This window comes from Phocoena phocoena, chromosome 2, assembly GCF_963924675.1.
Source record: "Phocoena phocoena chromosome 2, mPhoPho1.1, whole genome shotgun sequence".
NCBI lineage: Eukaryota > Metazoa > Chordata > Mammalia > Artiodactyla > Phocoenidae > Phocoena > Phocoena phocoena.
In genome coordinates, this window is record NC_089220.1 from 115,628,594 (window position 1) to 115,649,811 (window position 21,218).

Sequence of the window (21,218 nt, forward strand, 5' to 3'; positions counted from 1 at the left end):
CCCCCCTCACTGTGTACTCCTTCCTTTTTTTGCAGCCCTGCGGCCTCTGAAACACTCTGAAAGCAAAGAAGGTAAAGACACGTGGTGTTTGAGATCGTGTGTCTCTGCGTTTGCGCCTGTGTGTAGGAGGCTGGGGAGGGTTGTTGTTGATGGGGGTGATTATCACCCTTCACTGCTGCCCTGAGGCTCCCTCCCCAGAAGAGCAGCCTCGATTCCCCCCTGTTGAAATGGCAGAGAAACCAAGGTCCCCGCTGCTCTAACAGGACGCAAATATGATAGAGGCTTAACCAGGACAGGAGTCGAGGTTGTCTTAAGGCCACTGGTGCCCTGGAACCAACTTCCGCTACCTGGTTTCTGTCTTCTTCCACTCAAAGCTTCCAGCCCCAGGTCCGGAGTAGCTGCTCCAGCTCCCACAGCCCCTCCAGAAGTAAGGGGGAAAGAGGAGAGGGAGGGGACATTTTCTTCTAGGGCTTGACTAGAAATAGCTCCCGTCACTCCCGTTTATATCCATTTGTCAGAACCTAGTCACATGACTCCTAACTCAAGTGAGGCTCGGAAATGTGGTTTTCAGCTAGACAGCCACGTTCCTGGTCCATAGTCAGTGGTTAGTAAGTATTAGCAATCATTATTATTTAGATTACTGTAACATCAGCAGTTACATTAGCAAGTGGTTGGTTGGAGGTTAGTTTAGTTTGAGATTCTTCCTTATTAAAAGTAACCAAGAGGGCTTCCCTGGTGGCGCAGTGGTTGAGAGTCCGCCTGCTGATGCAGGGGACATGGGTTCGTGCCCTGGTCCGGGAAGATCCCACATGCCGTGGAGTGGCTAGGCCTGTGAGCCATGGCCGCTGAGCCTGCACGTCCAGAGCCTGTGCTCCACAACGGGAGAGGCCACAACAGTGAGAGGCCCGCGTACCGCAAAAAAAAAAAAAAAAAAAAAGTAACCAAGAGCCATACCTACGTATGTGTGTTTGTGTGTAAATATGTGTGTGTGTCTGTGTGTGTCTGTGTGCGTGTGTATTTTGAACAAACTGTTCCTTGATGCAGACTTGTCATTAAATATGAGTGGCTTCCAGCTAGAAAATCAAAGGTTTTGGGACCTTCATTTTTGGCCAGAGGTTATGGAGCCTTAAATAATTTTCAGGTTGCCTTGTTGTCCCTGTTAGGAAATAAACTTTCACCAAGTCCCTGGAGGCTCATCCCTGCATTTAGCTTTTCTTTGGGAAGAAAGGAAGGAAGGACATAGGCCCTGTGCTCAGGAAACTCCCAGAGGTGGGGGGCAGTGGGGCCCTCAGAAACCTGTGCAGAATTCATGATAAAAGCTGGGTGAGGGGGTCTTAAGAAAGGCAGCATCATGCAGAAGAAAGAGCCCCCTAGGGGAGACCTCGCTTTAAGTCTCTGCCCATAACCTTCCAGGGGGGTTCCTGTCACACCTCCCTTATGAGATGCCAAGGGGCCAAATGCAGAAGTGCTCCGTAAAGCAAGTCCTTCAAAATGCTGTAGAACGTTCCATGGCAGGAGTGGAGGCCTGTGTTGGGGTCTGGAGGGATGGAGATAAATTATCCACCTCCCCGTTGTCCTGAACCAAATGAGGCATAGAAGGATCGAGCAGATGGAGATCAAAACGTCAGCCTGGGTGTGTGGAGCAGGGGGCCGCCTGACCCTGCTCCCCAGTGTGGCAGCCTGGCCCCCTGGTCTCTGGCCAGGCTGGACAAGCACAGAGGCAGTCCCCAGAAGGGAGAGCTACTCTTCCAGGGACAGATGGAGCCCAAAGGATGGGAGAGGGAGGGGCAGGGTCACACATGCCCCGGTCCATCTTCTAAACTCTCCGTGCAGGTCAGGGAGTGGAGTGAGGCCAGGGGTGTGAATCTATGGGGTGAAGAAGATGGATCAAAGGACAGGGAGGGTGTGGGGGCAGAGTTGGGAAGGGAAGAGTGTGCCAGACAGAGGGGAGGGTTGTGTGCAGGGTGGGTGAACCCCTGGGGATTGAGAAAGAGGCTGGCGAGGATTGGGCAGTCTCCCCCAGGCACCCTCGTGGTCTGTCTGATGCCCAGCTGCTCTGTGTGAGTGTGTGTGTGTGTGTGTGCGTGTCTGAGCCTCGAGGGCAGTGATGCAGGGGGCTGCTAGTCAGACTGCTGGGCCCTGTCACATATACTCTTCCCTTTGAGTATGTGACCACATCACTGGAGTTCTGGCACGCTCCCGACAGTAGAACTCCTGCATTTAATGCTCTCCCCGCTTTTTCTCCTTCCCATCATGAAATGCAGATGATGGACCAGAAATAGCCTGACCACGAGGACCAGGGAGCTGCTGCCCTGCCCTGGGGCTCCCACCTCTGGCTGCACTGGGGCTTCAGTGTGAGCCCTAGGCTGGGGGCTTCTCTGCCCTTAAAAGATGGCTTCTACTCTAGCGGGTCTACTCATTCTGCAAAGGACACGATACATAGACCTCCCCGCAGCCTTATTTCTCCGATGGACATGATTCCCAAGTCATCCTGCTGCCTTATTTCTCCAGTGACATGATACATAAATCATCCTGCCGCCTTATTTCTCCAATGGATATGCTACATGGACCAGCTGGCTGCCTTTTTTCTTCAAAGATGTGATACACAGTCACCAATTATCACTTCTCAGCCTTTTCTCCCACCTGCCCGTAATTCTGTCTCCTCTGACAGGGCCACTGCAGCCTTAGCATTTCCTCGAGTCTAGAGGCTGCTCCTGCTCTGTCCCTAAAGTTGGCCTTTCCCCTGTCCTACTAAGTGAAGACAGGGCCCCTCCCCCAGGCATGCAGACATGCAGGTACACGTGCTGGAACACGTGAAGACCTCCCCTGGCCCCGTCTCTTCTGTGGCGCCCTGGGCTGTGCCCTGTGAGCCCCACCTTCTGCCCGCCCTCCCCACGGGAAGCACGTGCTGGTCACACTGGGTCTCTGGGCGGCTGTGTGGGCCCCCTTGGGGTCAGCTTCTGTCCCTCTGCTTTTCCTGACTTCCCTTTCGTTTATCCACTCAAGGAATGTTCACTGAGCATCTATGGGGTGTCAGCGCTATGTTAGGTGCTGGGGACCCCACATGAGAAGACAAGCCCCTCCCTAAGGAGCTTGCCCTTCAGCTGGGAAACCCGTGAGGAAAGAGTGGTTGTGAGGGGCTCCTGCCTGGCTCGCTACTGTACTCCTCTCCTGTACTGCATTTCCCTGGATACCTCACTCCCATCCCATCCCTAATCCTTACCCAGAACAGAGGGTGGGGGCAGAAACCTGGAGAGAGGGACAAAGCCTCTCACCACGACTGGAGAATCTGATGGTTTCCAAAGTGTCTTTCTAGGCATGAGCAGGGGGGCAGGCGGCCAAGGCCTGACAGACCCCGGGAAGCTGAGAGCCGCAGCACAGGGGAAGCCTGGGGCCTCTCCTCGCTGGCTGGAGCTTGGGGGCAGGGACAGCCCCCTCTCCCACCATGGTGCTATTCTGGGGCTGGGCAGCCACTTCCTGGCTTGTCTCTGGCCGGTCCCCAGCCTCCAGTGGAGTAAACTTCTGATGATCTGATGTCCTCTTGTTGACATCCCTCCCTTCACCAGGAATGAAAGATGTGGGGATTTCTAATTTAAATATGGGACTCTGAGGAACTTTGTTAACTGGTGGTGTATTTTGGGAAAAATAAACGCCTTTGTAGAAAGCTTTTTCTCTGCAAAATGTGTGGCAGTAGGGCGGGCAGCGGGACTTGGCAGGAAGGGTTCCCTTCTGGACGTTTGAAGCCTGGATCTCCTTACTGTTTGATACCTGGATCTCCTTACTGTCACTGTCCTTAAGTCATGGGGTCTCCATGACCCCCTCTCTAGCCTCAGTTTCCCCCTTGGTAAAGTGATGTTGGCTGTCCAGAAAGCCAGGCCCTTTGGTCACTTTTGGGGGCTCCACCCTGAAATAGCTTTATCTCAGAAGACTAATAGCTGTGTCTCAGAAGACTCAGACCTCAGGCTTGTTTAAGGGCTAATGCCCCCATTTCATGGATGGGGAAGCTGAGACCCAATAAGAAGCTGACACAGGAAAGGAGCTCTGTGTGCTGTTCTTGGCTGACCCAGTGGAATGGGCACCAGGCCCGAGTCAGAGGTCCGGGTCCAGGACCTAGTTCTACCCTGTGATCCTGAGCTGGGCATTTAGCTTCTCTGGGCCTTAGTTTTCTTATATGAAAAATGGGCCTGAGGTTTTCACCACCTTCCGGCTCCAAAGACTGGGAAGAGGGGTTGAATGTGGCAGGCAAACAGTTTCCAGAGAACCGGGTTCAGGGACCTGGGAGCCTGCAGAGTGCACAGGGCTCATTTGCCCCGGGTGCCAGGGTCTCAGAACTGGCCAGCCAGTCAGTCCCCGAGCTCTGCAGGCCCTGGGGCAGCTGGAGGAGACCGGGCTGGGGGTCAGGACACTTGACATTTTTTTCCCAGCTCTGCTACTATCTTGTGACCAAGTCCTTCATCCCCCTAAACCTTCATTTCCTTATCTATTAAGAAGGGGTGACGAGTCCTCTTCTGAAAAGTATGTGGCATTCTTTACAAACTGGGGTGCTTCTTCTAAAGTCGATGACCCTGGGGATGAGACCTTGCTAGAAGTCCCACCCCTGGTCGTCTGGGTGGGTTTTAGAATCAAAAGCCTTGTGCTGAGGCTCTGCCTTTGCCCCTTATCTCCCCCTGTGCCCTTGAGCGTGTTCTCACCTCACCAGGCATCAACCCCACTTGTAAGGTGGGGACAACAGTAGTTCTTTTTTCATAGGATCGTTGCGAGGGTTAGACGAAGCAGGAAGAAGACACTACAAACTGTAAAGTGCTGGGCACGCGTGACGGCTTATCTTGCCCTCCCCGCAGTCGGGCTGCACACGCTTGCTCCCTCCGTGATTTTGTAGATGGAGGACAGTGACCCAGAGCAAGCTGTCTGAACCTCAGTTTGCCCATCAGTAAAACAGGCACGGTAACCGGTGCTTTTTCTCTCCGACAGGGCGGCTCAGACATGATGCTGTATCAAATACTCAAGGGAGGGATCTGGCAGGTGTGGGACTTCCCTGGGGGCTGGAGAGTGAGGAAGGTGGCCACTAAGTCCCCTGGTGACTGGGGCCCCAGAGAGCAGTACTTTTAGCTGCCTTCCTGGGCAAAACTCCAACTCCTGCGTTTTAATGGAGAAATAATTCTCACAGTGTGACAAGCTGTAGCCTGCAGGTGTCACATCCATATTAAAGAGGGGACAGAGCAAGGGTTCATTTTCCTGGCTTGAGGTGTGACCAGAATTCACCTCCAGGACCATATGTAACCAAGGCTGTGAAGACCAATTAGTGGCCCTGACTACTCAGGAGGAGGGGACTGGGTGTATGTGGGGGGGGGGGTGCCCTACCTTTCTCTACCTGCTTGCTTCCTCTTCAGAGCACTCTGCTTCCACTCACAGGCAGGGACGGCACCTTCCATGGGGCCTGTTCAGGGAGAGGCACCTGACCTTGCTCATCCCGGGAGGTGGTTGCCAAGTGGGATGCTGCTGGTACCTGTGGGCCAATGAGCAGAGACCCTGGCAGATTCTGAGCTGGGCAATGGCCAAAGATCTTGATGCAAGGCCCAAGTCTTAAACTGAGACATGAAGCCAAAGTTTGCTCCGAGGAGTCCAAAACCCAGGCCTCCAAGTGCAGGGCACTCACAGAGGGGCAGGAGCGGAGCTGCCGTGAAGTGAGCAGCCGTAACGTAGAGAGCGTGGGGGGGGCAGAAGCTTCAAACACCACAAACGCAAACAATACGGAAATGTATAGAGTGTATGTGTTTACCTCCAGTCCCCCCACTCAGAGGGAAGCACTGCTAAGGGTTCGATAGCCTTCCAGCCTCTTCCCCAGGCTTTTCACACATTTAGAAAAATGAAGATCGTACATACGGTTCTGCAACTCTTTTTCTGTTTTCTTTACCATTTTCTCAAGTCAGTTCTCTTTCTTCCCTTTTTTTTTTTGTTTTTTTGCGGTACACGGGCCTCTCACTGCTGTGGCCTCTCCCGTTGCGGAGCACAGGCTCCGGACGCGCAGGCTCAGCGGCCATGGCTCACGGGCCCAGCCGCTCCGCGGCATGTGGGATCCTCCCGGACCGGGGCACGAACCCGTGTCCCCTGCATCGGCAGGCGGACTCTCAACCACTGTGCCACCAAGGAAGCCCCTGGGTTGCCTTTGTAGCCAGTCCCTGTGGCAGCAAGAACTTGTAAATGAAGAACACTTAGGGCCACTAGCAAAATGGATTCTAGACAGGGCAAAAATGGTGCTGAGAACTGCCGCCCCAGCCAGGCTCTCAGGGACTTCGCCACGGAGCCCGACTCAGCAGCAGACAGGGCCTGTGGGCCTCTCTTTCTCCCCCACCCGCCCTGCACCACCTTCCCCTTCATCACCTACCTTGTGGTGGCCCCGCCTCAGTTCCCCAGGAACTAGCGGTCTTCGTGGTTCTGGGACCCCAGTCTTGGAGGTGACTGCGTCTGCCTCTTGCTGGGTGGGGCGGGAGCAGCCGTCTGAGTGTGCGCTGGGCCTTGGGCTGAGCCCTGCATCCTGTACCCACCACACCTGACCACAGGAATGGGGCCACGTTCATCAGCATCTCACTGGATGCAGGTGCCTCAGGGCAAGTTAAATTCCCTGCACTTGTGTCTGAGGGTGTTCATGACCTGGCCATTTGGCTCCACCAGCTCCAGGTAATTATGGTGACACTATTTCACCACTAATGAGGTGGTGCTCATTAGAGCACAGGAAGCACTGGGGCTCATGGGGCGTGCACATCCCAGCCCTCAGAGACAGAGGGTCTGCGACCTTTGTCCCCAGCCTTTCCCCAGCACCTGAGAAGCAAAAGAACCCCCTCCCCTCAACTTCCCTCAGCTCATATGGTTTCTTCACCCCTGTTGTCCTCCTCTGGACATGTTTCATTGTTGTCCCTTTCAGATGGAGGCCCTGCCATGGATCAAAATGTTTCAGCTCACAGTAGATCAGCCTCTCACCTCCTTGATCCTTGAGCTCCTAGTGATACAGCTCCAGATCACATTCGTCCAATGATTCTCAACCCTGGCTGCACCTTAGAATCACCTAAGAAAGTTTTATTAAGAGTAGTGCCTGGGCCCCACCCCTAGAAGTTCTGATGCAGCTGTTTGAGATCATTGCTAAATATTTGATGTGCGTACCCCAGGGGCTCCTGCCTAGCTTACAAGTTAATGAGAAATAGGATTCAGACAGACAGCCCTGAGCCGAGGCTTTGGAGACCAGGCACATGAGACAAGCCAGCTGTTCTCAGTGATGACTGAATCAGACCAAAAGGTATTTGTTTTCTCACTAAAGGAATCACAGACAATACAGGTGCAAGAAAGGTTAAAGGAAGCAATCTTGTTTAGTGTGGAGAAGAGAGGGGCCCTATTCCCTGTGTTGTGGGACCCAGAGGAGAGCAGGAACCCTGAGTTCCTACCCTTGGTCAGACCAGGCACCCAGGCTCCAGGGAAGTGAGAAAAGATGGGGTGTCAGCGATGATGACTCAGCCCCCTTCACCTGAGGACAGGAGAAACGGGGCTCCCTCCTCTTCCACTGCCTCCCCTTCTCCCTCCCTTGTCGCCCCAAGGCCTCCAGATGTGCACAGTCACATGGCAGGTTCTGGCTCCCTCCCTCCCTCCAGCACCACGAAGGGAAGGACCATCTGTCCTGCTCGCTGCAGCCCAGCAGTCTGTGCGCGTGTGCCAGGCTCAAGGAAGCGCCCTTCACACTCTTCCTGTTTTGTTTCCTCCCTGCCTCAAACTTGCTTCTGCCCCAGGATATTCTGTGGCCTCCATGGTTCTGCAGACCTGCTCTATCCAGAGTGACAAGAGTATAGCATCTTTCCTCCTCCACTGCCTTCCACTACCCTCCTGCAAGGTCTCTGGCCTCTAGTCCTTCCTCAGTCTTAAAACTTACCTATCGGGAGTCTACCCGTCTAGTCGCATGATTCACAGACTGTCAGGCTCCCAGGGTCCTAGTCTGCACCCTATCCCATTCCCTTCCTGCCTCTTGTGTTTCAATATCCTCTCCTAAGCGGTTCCTGCAGAATGTGACCCCGTTCTCAGGGCGCTGGGAGTAAGGACCAACATGTGTCTCTGCCAGCCACTGAGCTGACATTTTGCCTTATTTGCTAAGATAATTTAGTGTAATTTGTTGCTAATGAATGAACGCGTTACTTCTTGTTCCTATAGCTTTCATAATTACTTTGAAGTCCACGTGCTCACTGGTGACAGCTTCAGCACACATTCTGAGAACCTGAAGTTGGCCAGGTTGCAGAGCAAGCTCAGCCTCCCTGGGTGACCACGCTGAGGGCTTTGGTGACCGGGGAGTCACGGCCAGGGTGCTGATTTCCTTGGAATCTCCATCCAGGCTGCCCTTCTGAGTGTCCGCCTGTCCACTGCAGCTGGAACGATCTGGGTCAGCCCTACAAGACAATGTGCTGGTGGCCAGGGACTCCAGACCTGGGGCATTTGTGGAGTGGGTTTGGCAATACTGGGAGAGGAGCCCATTTTGCTCTGTCTGGAGGATGGGTGATGAGGGAGAAGGGGACAGAGGTGATTGACGGAGCGGAAGAAGTTGTATACATCATATTCAGTCCTGTTTATAAAAGCCTTTGCTCAAGCTCTTCCTCCACTGGGTCTGCCCTCTCTCTTCTCTGCCTATGGAAATCCTATGTACTCCCTCCTGTGTATCCCCCTGGATCCCTGACTGCATCTCGGTGTTTCACAGCCATAATAAAGCCCTGGCTCCTTCGCTGCTCTCTGGGAGTTCATATCCTCCCTAGAGTAGGTCTGGATTTCCCTCACCCAGCCCAGAGCACAGAGCAGCCCCCGTCCTCTGGTACATTGCTGGCAGGGAAGTACCCAAACCACATTAATCCAGTCTCTGAATGGAATTCAGACTGAGGCTGAAGTTTATTTCTGCACCATCCCCGAAAAAAGGATTTCCCAGCAAATGAATAATGTAAATGAGGCTGCCAAAGGGTGCTTAACCTATTTAAAGGAATAATCTATTTTAAAAATCTCTTAGACAGCACCTATTTACCCAGAAACAATTGATATGGTAATTGCGAGTCATTCTCTTTTTTTATTTACCAGAGAAGTTTCCCTAAGCTTCATGTTCACCCACTCCCAAGCTCTGTGTGGGGAATGCTACCGGCTAACCCTTGTGGTGCTGGGTACTCTGTGTCCTTGCAGGTCACAACTGCCAACTGAGGTCAAGAGCAGTAGCCCCCTTCCCTGGTTGACTGAGATGAAGAGAGATCGCCCAAAGGACAGAGGCTTCATGGCTGTCACCTCACCTGCACTTCTGTGTTGTGAATGAATAGGTCTGAACAGATGGCCTCGGGCTCAGCCCAGACCAACAGAGAGGGGATAGGCGGTCAGACAGGGTGTGGCAGGGGTGGAGGGGTGCGGGAGGACAGAGATGCGCATGGGGAGGACTGCTCATTGCTCAGCTGAAGATGGCAGTAGAAGGAGCTCCAGGCTCGAGGGGGAGGCAGCCATGGCCCCCTGGGTACCAGCACAGCAGATCAATGTAATCCCTTGGCCTGCAGATCAATTCTGCTTTCTCAGGGTTTAATTGGCTTGTTGGCTTTGGCTTGCGGAAGAGAAAGAGGCTCTTACCCAAGGAGAGGAGCTGTGTCAGAGGCAGCCATGGCACCTCCATCCCTGCCCCACCTCCACAGAGGGATAATGGGGCAGGAGACACCATTCTTACCCCTTGCCCAGGTCCCTGAGCTGGGTTCTCCCTGCCCACTGGAGTGGGGCAAGGCTAGGCTGAGATGCCTGGGCTGAGGGGCTCCTGGGGATGGTTGTCTGGCTCTGTGCACCTGCTCTGGCTCTGTTGCTCCTGGTCTGATGTGGCTCTGGATGGGTATGTGCATGGGGAGAAGGGAGTAGATGCAGGAGTCGGGGGGAGGAGAGTGAAGGACAGCATCCACAAACCTGGGTACCTCAGCCTGCCCAGGAAGGGACCTCCTACCTCTTTCCCCTGTACCACTGAGTCAGAGAAGGGGAGCAGTTGCCCAGCAACTCAGAGCAGCATTCAGAGGAGGGCTCTTGCCCCAGCTCAGCGCTGGGTCCATAGGACTCTGTTATATTGCCTTCTGGGGTTCAATCTGAGGACAGGAACATGGCATCAGAGCACCCACCTTCACAAGGCAGGGAGGGCAGCCCAACAACGTGGGCTTCTCCTCTTTGCAGGCCCCACAGGGCCAGCCCCTCTGAGGGAGCAGATGTTTCATTGGTGGTGGTGGCAGTGGCGGCTGAGACCTCACAAGCCATCTCTCCTCCCAGCCTCAGCAGCCTCTTCTCTGATCTTGTGGTTTTCCTAATAAACACATTTAAAATATTTACGAAGGAAACTTCAATGAAGCAACACAACATTACTCTAAAATGATTTTCTTCTTCTAACAGGTAGCTTGGGCATGAGCGCTGATTGCTAAGCTCCTAAAGGCAGACCCCTCAGGGTGAAGCCCCAGGGTTGGCACTCACGGCTCTCCCTGAATGAGCTAAGCGGTGGTGCTCCCTTCCCTCTCTCGGGGGGCCAGGCCTGGTGGCAGATGAGGAGGTAGGATGGTTTGATAGGGCTCAGGGGCTGGACTCTGGAGGAAGGAGTCGACTGGATGAGGCTCTGGGACAACTCCTGATAGGGGAAGAGCCTGAAAACTGGAAGTGTCTCTGGAACCATGGACAACCCCTCCAAGCTTTGCTCCTGGGGGGCTGAGAAGCCCAGGGGCTGGGAGCTAGGACTCCTGGGTCCATGCCCCACTTTGTTGATAGGAAGGGCTCTGCTCTAGAAGGAAGTGATGGATGCCATGGGTTGGTGGGGAGGGGCCTGGGCTGCTTTGCCCACTGAAGAGTTGGTGGCTGAGCTCAGCTACTCCCCAGCAGTCCTGGGAAGACAGGATATGATAGTAATACCTTGTATACACAGGTTGGGGTGGCATTCGGGATTTGCAGCTGGCCCCAGATTCTTCTGTCTGGCCTTTGAAAGTCCAAGGAGTCCCCACCTGCCCTCCTTGCACAGGCCCCTGCGCTGTCCTCTCATGTCAGCTGGATGCACCTTGTCCAACCCCCTCTGGTGCAGGCAGATGGGGAAATGGATGCTCCTTCTCACACCTCCACCCCTCCCCAGGCTGGAAGGAGAACCCCTGTCTATATCTATCTGGAATGCAGATGGAGGGAGGCCGTGATGGCAAAATCTGGGGAGGAGGGTTCTATCCTCACCCAGCTCAACCCCAGAAAAGCCTCTTTCTAACAAGAACTGTTTTCATCACCATCGCCTAAAGCCTGGAGCTGCTCTAATTATGTGTCAGGCTGGAATCTGACAGGAAGCATTTTAATTATTAATTTGAAGTGTGCCTAGTGTCAGAATGGAGGAGGGCTGGTTCCTTAAGCTCACTCATGCCCAGCCCTGTCTGCTGGGACCTCATTACTGACACCCCAGGCCTCCCAGACCTCCCTCCTCAGGCAGAGCCTCTTTCCCGCCATGAAGCAGGATCTGTATCTCCCACTCCTCTGCCCTTTCTAACCCCCTACTTTGCACAGCGCTCTCTTGTTTTCCTTATTTCCCTAAACCCTTCGGCATGGAGTCTACCGTTCCCACTGTACAGATGGAAGAGATTGAGGCCCAGGGAGGGCATGGGGTCTGCCTGATGTCGCAGCACACAACAGCCACAGGCAGGACAGAACCTCTGCACTTTCTAGTTTGGACTCTTTAGTTCTTGCCTGCCAGTGGAGGTGGTGTTCTGCAGGGCTGTCTTTCCCTATTGTCCCATCTTCATATTCACGTCATCTAAGGTGGCATGCAGAGTCTTCTTTGATGCGTTGCATGCATCTGACATTTTTAAGGAACAGTTTGCTTGCTCCATTTACACCCAGGCATGGGCATGCCCTTCTGGGTTCTGGGGCCAGACTGCTTGCCCTGTGCCAGGTGAGGTCGGGTAAGGGCCTGCCATAGACTGAGGACATCATTTGGCCTGTTTCCTTTTCTGCCTTGTCAAGGGAGATTCAGCTTCTGCTTATTGGTTGTTTTCTAGATTTGACCCTCCACATTCTCCTGTGGATCAGGGCCTGTCCCTTCTGTCACGTGCCATTGTTTCTGCATTTCTGAATTCAGGGCCATGAAGCCCCAGACTGGACAGCAGCCCTAGAGCTGAAAAATGTACTGTTTCACGTGTGTCCAGCTGCTGGCTTGCTTCTGTATCTGAAGATTCCTTTTGTTTTTCCTCTGAGCCCCGGGAATTTTGCAAGGTTGAGGTGGCGTTCCTATCCCAGGCTTCCCTCCTTGTGTTGCTAGATTCCCAGGTAGCCTGGCTCCACCCTGGCTGATCCCAGTCCTTCCCAGGCCATACCTGCCTCAGTCCACATCCAAGGCTTAATGCTTAGGAAGTTGCTCTCAGCTGATGGCCTCTGGTTCACTTCTCTATGAAGCCTTCCTTTATGTTTGATCCCGTGCTGTAGCTGGATAGAGAGGCCATGATCCACTAGGGAGGTTTAATCTAGGAGGACCTGTGGGGTCCAGGGTAGGAAGAAGGAACCTTGGAGGAATTGGGGGAGGCTTACCAAAGATGGTGACATTTGAACTGAGACTTGAAGGATAATTGGTATTTTAGTCTTGGTTGGGTGTAGGAAACAGAAGCTACTGTATTTTAAGCAGAAAGAGGTTGAACTCAGTGTCCTGGGTGTTTACAAAATCATTGGAAGGGCTGAAGGAGCAGGTTTGAGGCTGGGTCTCCAGGAATGACTCCCAGAATACTACAGAACTGACCAGCTAGGAGGCTGCTGCCTCGGCCACTTTAGAAAGGCATTGTGGTAGGTTGAATAATGCACCCCCCCAATACCCCCATCCTAATTTCTGGAACCTGTGAATATTATCTTACAATGGTAAAGGAGACTTTGCAGATGTAAGTTAAGAATCTTGATCTCACCAAAGTAGGTATAGAAGGATCATATCTCAACATAATAAAAGCCATTTACAACAAACCCACAACCAACAGTGAAAAGCTGAAAGCCCTCCTACTAAATTCAGGAACAAGACAAGGATGCCTACTCTCACCACTTCTATTCAACATAGTATTGGAAGTCCTAGCCAGAGCAATCAGACAGGATAAAGAAATAAAAGGTATCTAGATCAGAAGGGAAGAAGTAAAACTGTCACTATTTGCAGATGATATAATACTCTATATAGAGAACAGTTTCCACACGAAAACTATTAGAACTAATCAATGAATTCAGCAAGGTAGCAGGATGTAAGATTAATATACAGAAATCTTTTGCATTTCTTTACACTAATAATGAAATATCAGAAAGAAAAGTAAGGAAACAATCTCGTTTAAAATTGCATTAAAAAAATACCTAGGAATAAACCTAGGAATAAACTTAACCAAGGAGGTGAAAGACCTATATGCTGAAAACTATAAAACATTGATAAAGGAAATTGAAGATGACTCAAAGAAATGGAAAGATATCCATTTGCTCTTGGGTTGGAAGACTTAATATTAAAATGGCCATACTACTCAAAGCCATCTACAAATTTAATGCAAGCCCTATCAAAATACCCATGACATTTTTCACAGAAGTAGAACAAAAAATCCTAAAATTTATATGAAACCACAAAAGGCCCAGAATTGCCAAAGTAATCCTGAAGGAAAAGAACAAAGCTAAAGGCACTGCTTCAGACTATGCTACAAAGCAATAGTAATCAAAACAGTATGGTACTGGCACAAAAACATATAGCTCAGTGGAACAGAATAGAGAGCCCAGAAATAAACACATGCACCTATCTATGGTCAATAACCTATGGCAAACGAGGCAAGAATATACAATGGAGAAAAGACAGTCTCTTCAACAAGTGGTGTTGGGAAAGCCAGACAGCCTCATGTTAATCAATGAAATTAGAACACTCCCTCACACTGTATACCAAAATAAACTCAAAATGGTCTAAAGACCTAAATATAAGACATGACACCTTAAAACTCCTAGAAGAGAATATAGGCCAAACATTCTCTGACATAAATGGTAGCAATATTTTCTTAGGCCAGTCTCCCAAGGCAAAAGAGATAAAATCAAAGATAAACCAACAGGGCCTAATCAAACTTAAAGGCTTTCGCACAGCAAAGGAAACCATCAACAAAATGGAAAACAGCCTATGAAATGGGAGAAAATATCTGCAAATAATATGACTGATACAGGGTTAATATCCAAAATATACAAACAGCTCATGCAACTTAATATTGAAAAACCAAACAACCCAATCAAAAAAATGGACAGAAGACAAATAGACATTTTTCCAACGAAGACATATAGATGGCCAAGAGGCGCTTGAAAAGATGTTCAACATTGCTAATTTTTAGAGAAATGCAAATTAAAACCACAAGGAGATATCACCTCACACCTGTCAGAATGACTCTCATCAAAAAATCTGCAAATAACAAATGTTGGCAAGGATGTGGAGAAAAGGGAACCCTCGTAAACTCTTGGTGGGAATGCAAATTGGTACAGCCACTATGGAAAACAGTATGGAGGTTTCTTAAAAAACTAAAAATAGAGCTAACATATGATCCAGCAATCCTACTCCTGGCTATACATCTGGAAAAAACAAAAACTCTAATTTGAAAAGATACATGCACCCCAATGTTCATAGCAGCACTATTTACAATAGCCAAGACATGGAAACAACCCAAGTGCCCATCAACAGACAACTGGCTTAAGAAGATGTGGTGTGTGTATATATATATATATACACACACACACACACACACACACACACACACGTATATGTATATAGTGGAGTATTAGTCAACCATAAAAAGAATGAAATATTGCCATTTGCAGTAACATGGATAGACCTAGAGAATATTATACTTAGTGAAGTAAGTCAGAGAAAGACAAATACTATATGATATCACTTATATGTGGAATCTAAAAATATCAGTAATACAAATGAACCTATATACAAAACAGAAACAGACTCACAGACATAGAAAACAAACTTATGGTTACCAAAGGGGAGAGGGAGGGAGGAAGGGACAAATTAGGAGTATGGGATTAACAGATGCAAACAACTATACATGAAATAGATAAGCAACAAAGATTTACTGTATAGCACAGGGAATTATATTGAACATCTTGTAATAACCTGTAATGGAATACAATCTGAAAAAAAAAACACCTGAATCACTTTGCCATACACCTGAAACTAACACAATATTATAAATTAACTATACTTCTCTTATTTATTTATTTTTGGCCTTGCCACGTGGCTTGTGGGATCTTAGTTCCCTGACCAGGGATCAAACTCTTGCCCCCTGCAGTGGAAGCTCGGAGTCCTAACCACTGGACCGCCAGGGAATTCCCAGCTATACTTCACTTTAAAAAAAAAAAAGGAATCTTGAGATGGGGAGATTATCCTGGATTATCCAGGTGGGCCCAATATAACCCACGAGGGAGGTTACATAAGAGGGAGGCGGGAGGGCAGAGCCAGAAAACAAAGAAAGAAAAAGAAAGAAATTGGATGACAGAAGCAAGAGCTGACTTGAAAATGGAGGAAGGGGCCCTGACGCAAGGAATGCAAGCATCCTCTAGAAACTGGAAAAGGTAAGGAAATGGATTCTCCTCTAGACCCTCCAGGTGGGACCCAGGCCTGCCGACCTTGATTTTAGTCCAGTGAGATTGATTTTGGACTTCTGACCTCCAGCTTTAAGAGAACAGATTTGTGTTGTTTTAAGCCTCTAAGTTCGTGGCACCTGGTTACGGCAGCAAAAAGAATATGGGATGTAGGGGAGGAATCACTGGAAGCACTGGGTTCGGGACCTTGCTGCCGTAGCCGGGCCGGGGAGCAGGGATCGTGCTATTGCCTCCTCACACCCATGAGTCGGAAGACTCAACCCTGAACTGCTGCTGCCTTTCCACACCCAGGCTTGCTGGCCTCAAACAGCCCAAAGCAGCCATAGATAGCCTCCAAATCTGCCATCCCAGCCTTGTCAGAGTGCCTCTAACTTCTGGAATGCAGCATTCACACACAGCTTCAGCTGTAGCCACAGCAGTCTAGCAAGGCCACTAGGAAGGGGTAGGACTGGGATGCCAAGTGTTAATCAGACATAAACACAACAGGGGAATAACGAATGATTAAAATGAGTCATGTGCGTTAAAACCTGTCTGGAGACACACCCTGAAAGCCTCGCCCTGGCTCATGCACGGCTGCCTCTGCGCTTGAATGAGGCTAAGCTATGTGCCCCAAGTCCCACAGCCAGCAGGTGATAAAGCAGGGATCAAACCCAACTTTGTTCAGTTCTACAGCTGGAGCTTCTAGGCCCTACAGAGGGGGAAGCAGGGTCAGTTCCACGAAGGCAAATGGCCTTGAGAACACAGAGGCAAGAGGGAAGCAGGCACTTCAGGGACTTCGAGCAGCTCATCTGCCTTGAACGAAAGGTATGTGGATGGGAATGGCAAGGAAGGCAGGGACCAGCAGACACCAAGCTAAGAGGGTCTTAAATGTTCTGCTTTGTTTATTTGTTTGTTTGTTCTTGTTGTCATCTGGCCATGTGGCACGTGGGATCTTAGTTCCCTAACCAGGGATCGAACCAGTGCCCCCTGCAGTGGAAGCACGGAGTCTTAACCACTGAACCACCAGGGAAGTCCCTTAAATGTCCTGCTTTGTGATCCTAAAGGCCACGAGGAACCACTGACATTTTTTTCTCTTTTCTTTCTTTCATAGGAGGTTTTAAGGCAGGAGAGTGACAAGTTGTTTCACATTTTGTATATGAGGTACGGTTTACACTAGAGATCAGGGAGCTGAGTCAGGGAGAGCAGACTGAGCCCTGACCCTGCTCACACAGGGAGCCCCTCCCTTGCCCTGACTGATCCTATCCTTGGCCTCTCCCTGAGCCCTAATTCTTAATGTAGACTCAGCCTGTCCAGCACCTGAGCCTTTCTCTCACCCAACCATCCCAGGAATGCCACTGATCACAGGGGCAATCGGGTGAAAGAGTGATTCACTCAACGCAGCCGTTTTCTATTGCTTTGTCTGCAGCCCAGAGCTCACATCTTAAAAAAGGAGAGAAGCGTCAGCTTCCTCGTGAAGGATAACTGGACAGTGCTTGCCTTGCACCTGTGAATCGAGGAGGATCAGGAGGAGTAGGGGTGGGGGAGGAGAGGAAGGTGTCCTAGGACATTGAGCTCCCTTTTCCATAATGAAGGGGGCTCTCCTTACAAACCTGGAGCCTCCTAGCAACCAGATGGGGGTGGGGGAGCACGTAATGATAACCTGGAGCTACGTGTGCTCTGCTGGGCCTCCAGGAGAGAGATCTGACCCCAGGCCCTCCCACAGTCACATCCCAGCGGGGTCTTACTTAGGAGAGGGATAAGGAGACCTGGTAAGCAGGGCTAGCCAAGTCCATCCCTCACTGATATCCTCTGGGCTTTCAGAATGTACAAGCCTTATGGGGAAAAGGCACTTGATTAAGCAAAAATTCACTTAAGTGACATCTCACAGTGTCCCATCCAACACTTGAACGATGGCAATTACCTAGTGAATGAGTTGTCTCTGTGGCTGGTGCTCCAGTGGATTGATGGAATAGCTACAAGGGCTATTTGAAGATTCCTTTATTAAAAAGTATGAGTTCATCCCTCGGTCTTGCAATGATGCCTCTAGATTAAAAAAACAAAGCAAAACAAAACTGAGTGGATGCTTCCGCACTTCCAGAAGAGGTCAGCGCCTTAAGGAGGAGCAGGGTTAGGCAAAGTGCCCTTCTTGCCCCTTCGCTCCCCCAAGACCCAGAATGACATCCCCTCCTTCTGGGAAGACTTTGGGACTCTTGGCCCCCACTGTGGATCTGGAGAGGGGTTTAAGTCCTGAGGGCAAAGGAGGGCTATTGAGGGTCTGAGCGAGAGGCATGTTCATTCAACGTACATTCACTGAGAACCTACTGTGTGCCAACCCTGTGCCAGCTCCTGGAAGCACAGCGATTGTTCCTGCCCTCAAGGGGCTTGTGATCCACTGGAGGAGAAGCTGTGTGTGGAAAATCAATCTCAGTTTAGTAATGAGGGTGGGAGGAAGGTGTATGTTTAAGACATGCAGGGGCAGAAGGAAGGCAATGGCACAGAGAAAGATGAACTGGGGGCAGGCTGAGGAATCAGCCTGCCTGCAGGAGGCACTGTAGATGCATGAGGGCCACTGCTGATTGTTTCCGTGTGGAATACCAGCCCAGCATTGTCAGATCTACTGATTTTTTTTTCTTTCCTTTTCTTTTTTTTTTTTTTTGGCCACGCTGCGTGGCTTGTGGGACCTTAGTTCCCTGACCGAGTATAGCACCTGGGCCCCAGGTGGAAGCGTGGAGTCCTAACCAGTGGACCAACAGGGAATTCCCTACTAGTTTTCTTTTAAGACAAGTTTTTAGAACAAAATTGAGGGGATTCTTTTCCCAAGAAACCTGAAATCTGTTTTTACGTAACCTCCTCTTTGAAACAAAACTATGTGTGGGAAGCAAACAAGTGTGCAGGCCACCAATTTGCAACCTCTGGATGCAACAAAGAGAAACACCCAGGGAACTGGAGGGTGAGTAGGGTCAGCGTGGCCTGAGAGGGATGTCACTGGGCTAGAGAAGTTCTCAAAACGCCCCCCCCCCCCACTGGGCAGGAGGACCACCTGCAGCTTCCTGGACAAGCTCCCAGTCTCTGGCCTGAGCACAAAGAACCCTTCTACGAGGAAGCCAGAGGGAAGGGCCTGGATTCGACCTTCCTTTGAGAGATGCAGGACCCTGTGGGAGACCCACATGCTGAGTGGGCAAGACTGGACTCCATGTCTGGGGCCCACCCTGAATGGCCTCTCCTCTTACCTTCATCAGGCCTGGAGTGAAATCCATCCTGAGAGAGTGGCACCCCATTCTCAGGCACCAGGGACACTAAAGTGTGCCCCGCCCATGAAAGGGGTGGTAGGCTGAGTGCCCTGAGCCTTGTCAGGCTGGTCTCCTGCCTCATGCTCCTGGCTCCTCTGCCAGGGACTTCCTGCCCACCCCCTTGGGGGCACAGGCTGCCCCCAGCCATCCTCACTCCAACACTGGGCTCATCACTCCTGGGACTCACCCTCTCTTGTTGGTTTTATGGATTTAACTCCCCACACTTGCCCTGGGTCCCTGGGGCAAATGTGCCACCCCCCAACACTGTCCTACCAGGGAGTGGTCAGTCTTGGGGGCAAAGGGGAGAGATGGTGCCAGGGTTCTGCCCCTCTCCCTGCACTCCGGGGTCACCAGTGAACTCTTTTCCTTCCCCACCTCTCCAAAGTGGACGTAACCATCACTACCTCCTCTGGGAAGCCTCTCACAGTCTACTACTTGGCTCAGGGAAAATTCTCCATCCCTACCAAGATCTCCTGGAAAAGTCCTACCGCTGGCCACAAGGAAACCACACAAAAATCAGGGCCCCCAGGCCTCTTTCCACAAGTCCTCCACAGGCTGTGCCTTGTAGAGACCCCTGCCCTGTCTTACCTTCTTGGGGGTGGAGGCTGGGTCAGGTAGAGTGAAGGGCAGGTGAGCTGGTGTCTGCGGTGCTTCTAAGACGGCAGCAGCAGCGGTGGGAAGGGAAGGGCGCCCTGCTGGTGCTGCAGCGTGGATCGTTGTCCACAGGGGGAAGCTTCCACCCTCTGCAGGGATCAGGGAGGGAGCAGCCTGAACAGGGAACTGAGAGCCGCAGGCAGGTGTGTGAGCTTGAGCCTTCCTGGCAGGGAGTCAGATACGATCAGGCACGGTGCCTGGGTGGGGACAGCATGGGCCTGAGGTTACCCGCCTCGGTCTCCTTGGCTGACATGGCTGGGGACAGGAAAGTGGGAGAGCTGGGTGGTGATGGTGGCTACGCAAACTTCTGTAGTCAGGGTTCAGGGCAGGAAGGTGGGCAGAGTCAGCTCTCATCAGGATCTTGGCTAGCTCACCTCTAATGGGGCCAGTGAGGTCCCAGCATCCCCCCACCCCACCCCCACCCCCTGCCCCATGGAGGAAAGAAAGGTTCAGTGAGAATGCGTTGCAGGAGGGGTGTTTAATCTAGTTGTGAGATACTTTGGGGAGTTAGCATACGTATTTTACTTACCATTGTGCTAATCATGTGATGTTCTTACCTATTCATTACAGTGGGTCTCTATCACGATACTCTCTTCTGGATAATGCATTACCGAGCTCCCTTCTCCCTCCCGGCCTCAGACTAGACAGGAAACCTTGATTCCTCCTCCCACGGTCAAGAAAATGGAGTGGCTCTGAAGAGGCTGTGGGACCCTCAAGTCCCTCGCTGCAGGTGCTCTCATCTTTCCCATCCTGCACCACCAACACGCACCCTCTGCTTCGGCAAGGCTTTTCTCTGCTGTCCCCCGAATGGCCACCCCAGCCATCTTGGTAAGGTTACACCTACCCCAGATGTCCTTCATTCCCACTTCCAAGTGTCCAAGTGCTACTCCATTGCAAATGAATTCCATTTCAAATCCTCCTCCTTCCAGCATCCTTTCCTAGATATTCCGACCCCTAACTAATGCCAGCTCAGCCCAGACCAGAAAAGGGCTGGAAATTTCTTGGGCTGAGGACAGCCTAGTCTTCCTGGCTCTGCCGGAGACATGAGAAGGGGAAGAGGACAATTTGAACCTGGGACTGTTTTCTGCTGATCCCTAGTCCATGCCCCAGACCCACAGGGAACCAAGGGCAGGTTCTAGGAGTCTCGTTCCTGAGGGCCTGAGCCCTGGTGAGCACTGGTTAGTTGTGCCGAGGGAAATCCATGCTCTGGCAACATCTCTACTTGCGGGGGTTCCTGGTACCCTGAAGCTAGGAGTGTGGGAAGCATGGGGAAGTCTAGATCCAGATCCTATTTCTGCATTTAGGAGCTGGCTGTTTTGGGAAGGATACTACACCTCTCTGGGTCTCGGTTTTCTCATTTGTAAAACGGCAAGAGTCTCAGTTACGTGCAGGGTTCCTGTAAAGTAGGTAAGATAATTTATGTAAAGCGACCAATGCAGCAAATAATAGGCATTCCATAAATAGTAGCTCTTATATAGTGTAAGTAATAACAGCAATGGTAAACCCCCAGCTCCACCAATTTCCTACTGTACAACTTTGAACAAATTCCTTATTTGTTCATCAGCTCCCTCACCTGTAAAATAAGGATCGTGGTTCATCCGTTTATTTAATAAATAATTATTGAGCAACCTATTATGTGCCAGGCACAACTAAATCTGCCATTTA

General features: G+C 51.1%; 1 protein-coding gene across 1 annotated transcript in view; it reads left to right on the forward strand.

The window, feature by feature from the left end:
* Positions 1-184, forward strand: part of CD276 (CD276 molecule) — a 32,694-nt gene extending 32,510 nt beyond the window's left edge. The window contains exon 12 of the mRNA XM_065871743.1: positions 36-184. Coding sequence (XP_065727815.1) covers positions 36-184 — 149 coding nt within the window. The remainder of the gene's footprint in view (positions 1-35) is intronic.
* Positions 185-21,218: the final 21,034 nt, after the last annotated feature.